This window comes from Gobius niger (assembly GCF_951799975.1).
Source record: "Gobius niger genome assembly, chromosome: 14".
In the NCBI taxonomy this organism is placed as follows: domain Eukaryota; kingdom Metazoa; phylum Chordata; class Actinopteri; order Gobiiformes; family Gobiidae; genus Gobius; species Gobius niger.
Genome location: NC_136865.1, coordinates 4,405,422 through 4,413,737, shown reverse-complemented (window position 1 = coordinate 4,413,737; position 8,316 = coordinate 4,405,422). Strand labels below are relative to the sequence as shown.

At 39.8% G+C, this 8,316-nt stretch overlaps 1 protein-coding gene across 1 annotated transcript; it reads left to right on the top strand.

Annotated features, from left to right (window-relative positions):
- The first annotated feature begins 332 nt into the window (after positions 1-332).
- LOC306974185 (cytochrome c-a-like) lies at positions 333-7,497 on the top strand. Its single transcript, XM_079571357.1, has 3 exons — positions 333-466; positions 2,705-2,881; positions 5,073-7,497. The coding sequence occupies exons 2-3, from the start codon at positions 2,713-2,715 to the stop codon at positions 5,216-5,218; spliced, it is 315 nt and encodes a 104-aa protein (XP_079427483.1). The 5' UTR covers positions 333-466; positions 2,705-2,712; the 3' UTR covers positions 5,219-7,497.
- The last annotated feature ends 819 nt before the right edge of the window (positions 7,498-8,316 follow it).

Genomic DNA, 8,316 nt, shown 5'->3' with positions numbered 1-8,316 from the left:
GAGTCTTTAAATAAAGTGACAGAAACACTTGAACAGTATTTGTGTGTTGTATGCTTGAACAATGACAAATAAAGCACTTACTGACTTAGAAAAGTTGTTGTTTTTTTGTTTAGTTTTTCCTTTCAATGGCCCAATTAGACCTTAGACATGTCAAAAGTATGTTGTAATAAAACTACTCCTGCACATCTTGTAAAAAAAACAGTACTGGAGTAAATGTACTGGAGTAAAACTGTAATGGCATAGTTATGTTCTGGCTGTACACAGTAAAGGGGCGTGTCTGTTGAGTAACCTCATTGTTAAAGCTGCCGAAGACTTTTCTCCTCCCTCTACGTCGAACTTTTCAACACGGTTTTCCTGCTTTCCTTTCCAAACTATCCTCTAAAATCTAAAGTGTTCTGCGTGCAGGCAAAGGGGACCGTGTTCTTATTTGGTCGCCGTGCGGAAGTTTGTACCTGGAGGCTCTCAGGTAAGTCAGGGCTGCCTGTGGGAATGTGTCAAAACAAGCCTGTGGAAGACAACTCCCCTGGCTGGCTCTTTCTGCTTGTTTTTCTTTTTCCACAGAAAAGTTTATTGTAATGGCCTCAATATGTTACACAGAGCGCCTAATTTAATCCACTGCATGTTGTTTTCCCTCCCAATTTCTAAAGGATTAGACATTCAAGCCTCATCATTCATTATCTAAGACTTCATTATCTAACACTTTAGTGCTGACATCCACGCCTTTTATCTACTAAAAACTACCCAAAATGACCAAGGGACTGATTATCACCCTTTGAAGAACAATCTCTCAAAACAATGTTGAGAGATTTGACAATTGTACCCCTTAGCACTTTTGAGAACACAAACTCTATAACAGTGGCTCATACCAGTCATGCCAGTTCACGCGTGCTCATTTTCATACGCACTGGCTGTAAACTACAGTACTTATTTGTTAGCTATAGGTATTTAATTACCCAAGTACCTCAGTGAAATTTTGACTTGTATTTCTTAGCGCTTTAGAACAGCACTTTGTACTTGTACCAGGGTGATATCATTTCAAATGCTCTTACTATCTAGTATAAGATAGTAAGTTAAACTACTATCTTATACTAGATACTGCTACTTAATATAAGATAGCAAGTTACTATTCCCATTGTGAGTCAATAACTAACAAACACTTCAAAACAGTTGGGGAAAAAGTTTGTAATCCTTAAGCTTTATCCTAAAACTAAAATGACCCTCTGAAATGATTAGTTACCACAATGTACCATTAGAACATTCTGCACACCTATGTATGTATTCCATTAAAAATCACATGTTTCTTGCTAAAATTGGCATTCACAGTATTAACAATGTCTAGAGTGTATTTCTGATAGGTTTAAAGGAGCGATCCATGATTTTTTTATTTTCTGTTATAAGAATACATTTTGTGTTGTCCTTTAGTATATGGTAAAAGCAGACATTTATCCAAAAAACACTGGATTTAAAGCCTTTTAAACAGTCATAAAATGTCAGGCTAGTAGGCATTTTTTACACTGAAGTGACAGTTTTCCTCCTGAAAGTTGTGAAACCTGGTTTAAACTCAGTCCCTGTGACGAATTTTGATGTTGTAAATGCATTAGGAAAGTGTGAGATGAGTTTGGACCAGAAAACAGCAATTTTAAATTTAAGTGACCCTGTTTCTCTGGTTTTCTTTAAAAATCTTTTTCATTTTAAGTGACCTCAAACTTTTAACCGGTAGTGTATAGGCTTTTATGCGACTTTTAAACTTAACATTTCTGAATCTCATGACTAAAACTTTAGCACAGCTATCTTGTATAGAAGGTTTCCGAGGTTTGGCAAACATTTATCAGTTGCTTGAAGAAAGCCAGTGCACTGATGGAGCAGCCAAACGACCTGCAGCTAATCAGCGTTAGCATATTAGCATTATTGTTTCATTGTGAAGTATTTGTTGCTTTAGTTTATTTATTTATTTTGCAGTAAACGCCCCGTGGTTGTCACATTTCCTGTTGACCAGTTTGACAGTTGTGAGTGTGAAAATTATGGAGTCAGAGCCTAGTTAGCCTAATTGTTTACGTTAGCGGCCAGGGGCAGCTGTTGAATCCCGGACCCATTCAAACGGAATGTTTTACCCCATACATCTGAAAGAGGAAGCCAGGGCTAATAATGAAGAAGTATTATATACATTATATACATATTATAAGATGATGTTTAATGGCCATTGGGTGTGTATGTGACCCCACAACAGGCAAAGATTTGACTGTATTGGAGTTAGCATTTAGCGCAAAGGACACTTTTATACGAGATTTTGTATCTAAAGTAAAATCTGCAAAGGTCTGTTGGCTACAATGATTGATGATTTCTAACTAGGTTTTGACCTCACCTTTGTGTGGTCGAGCTGAAAACATCTGGATCCTTCATAATTTGCAATATTTGAAAATACATTGAGCAGGCTAGCGAACTCTGCAACGAGCCAACTTGCTAACTGTCTGGATACGTTCGGATGGAACACCGCTTCTACGGCGGCGATTATCACGTGACTGTCGATAAACAATTTGTATAGGTTCTTTTTTTCTTTAATTTGTTTTTTTCTTTTTACATGTTTATTTCCTTCACCCTCTAAACCCAATGTTATTTTGAAAGAAAAGTCCTTTTGAACAGTTCAAAGTCTAATGTAATGTAGGACGTTTAACGCTCGTGACCCCTCTGTGTTCTCTCTCCTCAGGGGGGGCCATGGGGGACATAAAGAAGGGGAAAGCGGTGTTCGTGAAGAAGTGTGCACAGTGCCACTCGGTGGAGGAGGGCGGGCGGCACAAGGTGGGGCCCAACCTGTGGGGGCTGTTTGGGAGGAAGACGGGCCAGGCCGATGGGTTCAACTACACCCAGGCCAACATCGAGAAGGGTACGAGACGCTCCGCAACGCTGTCGTTTAAAGCTCAGTGACTGAAGCGTTTTGATTACACGGACACAGAACTTACAAAACTGGAGAACGCTGAGGAATCCTAGACATGCCTTCAGCTACCTGAGCCTGTTCCTACACATTTTATTAGCCGCCGAATCCCGGAACACTCTACCCCCGTACAAATGATTGGGAAGCCAGCTTGGTGCAATAGTAGACAATGGCGAGGCTATCATAACAATAATGGCTTACACTTGTATTGCGCTTTACAAGCCTTGTGTGACAAAGTATCTGAGAACCACCACCACTCACACTACATTCCTGACCTATTGTACATGTTTTTAGTGGTACCCAGAGGAAACCAACATGCAAACCCTACACCCTCCGTCCAGGGATCAAACCCGGGACGTTCTAGCTGTGAAGCACGAGCACAAACCGCTGCGACGCTGAATATGTATCCGACCCCACAAAACTGAATTTGAGTTAGCATTTAGCTCAGAGGACATTTTAGACGCTAATCTGTATCTAAAGTAAAATCTCAAAAGGCCTGTACATTCATTAATTATTTTCTAACGAGGTTTTGGCCTCAACTTAATGTGGTCGATTGCAGTGTTAATTTCGTCGACTAAAATATTTAGTCTTAATTTTAGTCAAAGTGATATTATTGACGACTAAAATTGGACTAAAACTAAATTAAAAGTTTCTCATGAGACTAAAACTATGACTAAAATGTCCAGATATTTTAGTCGACTAAAATAAGACTAAATAAAAATGAAAAGGAGAGACTAAAATCATCCAAACTTCTATTGACCGTCTGAAAGAGCCTCAGATCATTTAGATCAGGGGTGTCAAACTCATTTTGGGTCGCGGGCCGAAATTCAGCTCCCATGGCAGGTCGCGGGCCACATATAATAGAGAAAATGTTTCCAATAAATGAATAATAATGAGCTGTGATTTGGTCAAAGCCCCAACTTGACTGTAGCTTCATCAATGACAACGGCTTACACTTGCATTGCACTTTACAAGCCTGTGTCACAAGTTCCTGAAAGTGCAGTAGTCATTATTCATTCACTTGGTGGTGGTAAACTTTTATTGAAGCCACAGCCGCCCCGGGGCAGACTGTCCATTTATCACGTGGCTATATAATGTGTTGTTCATATCCTGAGCTCTTATTATGTCAGTGCCCTCTGCTGGACACGTGTGGAACTCTTTCCCTTTTTTTAATTGAATGCCCCCTAGTGGCTAGAATGAACATTCTGGTTATTCTTTAAAAATTCATAACTCCGCACAGGAATGGGCTAGAGACTTACTTTTTGTTTTGACATACTCTGGAATTTATGCTCTACAGGGCAGGGGCCGGATTAAATCATCTCGCGGGCCGGATCAGGCCCGCGGGCCGTATGTTTGACACCCCTGATTTAGATTCTCTGCCAAAGGATCAGCTCTGAGCTTTGTTCATGTGGAGCAGCTCCATGAAGCAGAGGAACAAGATTAAATATGATTATAATGAATATTATGAATGCTAAGTCGACTAAATTAAACATGCAATTTTAGTCGACTAAAACTAGACTAAAATTGAAACGTTTTTTTTTACTAAATCTCGACTAAAATTAAAATACATTTTAGTCAAAAGACTAAGACTAAAACTAAAATAAGACATGTTGTCAAAATTAACACTGGTCGATTGGTTGACAAGAGCTGAAAACATCTGGATCGTTCGTAATTTGAAAAGTTGCCCGGATTAGCCGACTTGCTAACTGGCTGCATACGCTAGGATCGAACGCCGCTTCTCCTTTTCATTTCTATGGGCAGAAAACCCAATAATCAGGTGTCAAGTGTTTACTTACACTTCAGAGGTTTAGCATGTTTGGCTGAACTATCTGCTCGCTCCTCTCTGAATATCCACCCTAGCCCCTACCCCCTACCCCTCATTTACTATATAGTCCCACACGACATAGTAGACCATGTAGTGCCGATTCTGTTGGTGATTCGGACGCCCAGCTCACTCCTTTCTCCTACTGCCTTTGATGACGACCAAATCTCGAAGACTTATTGCTTCTCTCTTAAACCTAAGAGCACATGTTGCACACCCATTTCTTTTTTTCCTTTTGTTGGGCTTCGGCTGTACAAATAATTCTCACTTCTTCAAAGCGTGGAGTGCAGAGTCTAACTGTCCCTGTGCTGGCTGTTGCAGGGATCACCTGGAGTGAGGAGACCCTTCAGATTTACCTGACCAACCCCAAGAAGTACATCCCCGGGACCAAGATGATCTTCAGCGGCATCAGGAAGAAGCGGGAGCGGAACGACCTGATCGCTTACCTCAAAGACAGCACGTCTTGACGCCCTGGAGGAAACCACGCCTAGAATGTTCACCTTTTTTTCACATACTACTGTCGTGTTGACCAGGGCTTGACATCAACTCTACATTTCTATTGGAAAGTCATCATGTTGTACTATTTTACAGCCGCTGACCAGTAGATGTTATCTGATCCAAGAAGAACTTTAAACATGGTGCACACATTGTAAGCAAAAAACCTCAAAGCTAATTCTGATGTGGCTACAGTAGGAGGCAAATGCTCGTTGTTTGTTGTTTGTTGTTTGTTACATTTATCCGAATTCCTCAAAAGCTACATTTCTGTAAGCTTTCATTTCATATCAGGACAAAGCTTAAAGTCTCAGTTAACAAAATAATTAACTTACTCTCCTCTATCTCATTCTGTTCAAAGGTTATTGATTACTAAGTAAAACAAATGTTCCCTTGTGGTAACCATCACCCCCGGTTGTCTCAATGCTATGTTAATGTAAAAAATATAAATATATATGATATAAATAATAACATAATACATTTTGAACAGCATTAGACAGAAGAAGTTCATTGTTTGAGACTTAAATAAACTGATGCAGTCCAGCCTCTTGTTACATGTGACAACCACAGACTGTAAATGAAGAATGGACTGAGGGGGCGTGGCCTCCCCTGGCTTCAGCTAAAGCTAGCTGAGGCTCGCTATGCTGTCAGTTTGGCTGGGTTTTTGAAGCCAGCTCTTATTTTAGAATAGGGCAAAAATGAAAATAGGGAAAACCAAAAAGGTGAAGGTCAGAATGATGGGCTTGAGTTAAGACTTGAAGAGGCCGAAAAGTGTGAAAGGAACTTCCAGAGCCTGTCCCCACTTCCTCACAGCTTCAGGAAGAAGGATGCGATACTTAGTCCATGCTTAATTTACAGTCTGTGGTGACGACAAACACCGATCAAAGTGTGACAACCAACCCCCGACTGGAATTTTTCACTTGTAGCTAAGCTAACTGCTACATATTCAGCTTAACTGAGGAAAAATGAATATCCAAAATGTAGCTCAGACATCCAATGTTTGTACAGTAGCTACAATGTTGCAGGCAAAATAATGCGATCTTTGACCGTGTTTTTAAATATTTTATTCTATATGACCAAGTGAGGACGATGGTTCTTGCTTTTCAAGACTTCATTGTTGGATCCACTACAACGTCACTGGTTAAAGCAGAAAGATTTTGATCCTTTACACCAAAAGGCTACGCAGGGTTACTGACTGAAGTGACAGAAGCACAGGACAAGAGTACTTCACATGTTTTTTATTGCATGCTATTTGACTTTGATACAATATCAGGATAGCAAATCATCAGATCTGACTGAGACATGTGTAACAACAACAATAAAACCTCGAACAACAAACACCATTCAGTGGCTTCTAAGCAAACAGCCTTTATGTCAAGCCCTGTTGACACTTTTAGATATTCTTTTGTCAAATATGGGATACCCCGGGTTACCTCTAATCTAATAATGAAATATATCTTTGGAAACAAAAAGATGGGAATATTTAGGTAAAAATTATAAGGAAAAACAAACTGTCTGTGTTTACAATGAGTACATAAAGTTACATAATGCTGTAGTGTAGAGCTCTACAAACGTGTTCAGGAAAGCATGTGATTTTTCTGGTAGTTTAGTACTTCTTTTGGGATGTAATGTACTTTTGGGATATTTCTCCACGTTGTTAAACCCTGTTAACTTTTGCAAATACAATGGGATGTTTTATATAAGTTTTCTTGTTGCATGTGATGTAATGCTTTGAATACAGAATATTTAATGTTTCCATTTTCTATTACTCAAAAAAGTCTTATTGCTGAATATGATGTTACTGTAACCACTGTTTTACTGTCTGTTCATTCTCCAGGTTAGGGATTAAACAACAAAACAACCCTGTGAGCTACTAACACACTAAACACTACTAAGTGTTTACAGACTGTGTTCAAGTTCAAGTTCAGAGCAAAAGAAAATGTAACTCGTGAAGCGTAGAAAAGTTCAATGCTTAAACTGTACTGATATGTCTTTGCCCTGTTGTATCTTTGTTCACATTTTTGTATAACTGCATGGGGCGCTTAGATATTAGGGCTGGGAAATTTATCGTTTTGCAATACTTTTTGCTGCATTACCAAGTATTGACACTTTATCAAGTATCGCAATACTTTCAATACTTGTGTTTGTTTATCCTGCACTCTTTTGTTTTCCAGTGACAGCACTTTGTTTCTGCTTTGTTTTGTGTTAATGCACTTTTCAATCTTAATGTCAAATGGCTTTTGGTTTATAAACTTTGGACACACGACTGTTTCCTTTTTTACACATTTTAAGCTAAACATATTACTGATTATAATTACTTACTGTATCGCAAAGCGTATCGAGTATCGTGATACATATCGGATAGTGACAAAAATGTATTGTTACAGCCCTAGTACATGTATTCCTGTCTTAAAAGCAGAGGTGGTCAACTTCATGTCGTTAAAAGTTTACCTTTCACATATCACTCCATGAATTACTGAAAGCAGTACTAAGTAACTCATGCCCCTAGAGGCCATAAGCGCCACTGCAGGTGTCGTAGCATAATAAGTTTTTTTAATTGTCCTTGAGAGTAAATACTACACTGACAGAAAAGAATATTTGGAAATTGTAATTCAAATGTTCTCAACAATTGTGACAGTGCCATCGGCCCTCTGGCCTCCTGTCACCCTTTTGCAAGGAATCTCTGTGTTTGTAGACAATGAATTTAAATTTGACAAACATATAAATCATGTTGTGAAATCAAGCTTTTTCCACCTTAAAACTTTAAGCAAGGTAAAACATTATCTACCTGCCTTCTGTAGGTCTGACTCTTGTGGGATCATGAGAAGTGAACTCTAGAAAAGTGTGACAATGCTCCCCTACTGAGGATACAAGTGGTTGTTGTCGCGCGTCACTTCCTCCAGCAGATGTCGCCATTTCTCCTGTAACCCCCCTCTCTCCCCCCTCCCCCTCTCCCTCTCCCCTCTCTCTCTCTCTCCCCCTCTCTCTCCCTCTCTCCCCCTCTCTCTCCCGCTCCCTCCCCTCCCTCTCCCTCCCTCTCTCTCCCCCCCTCTCTCTCTCTCCCTCCCCTCCC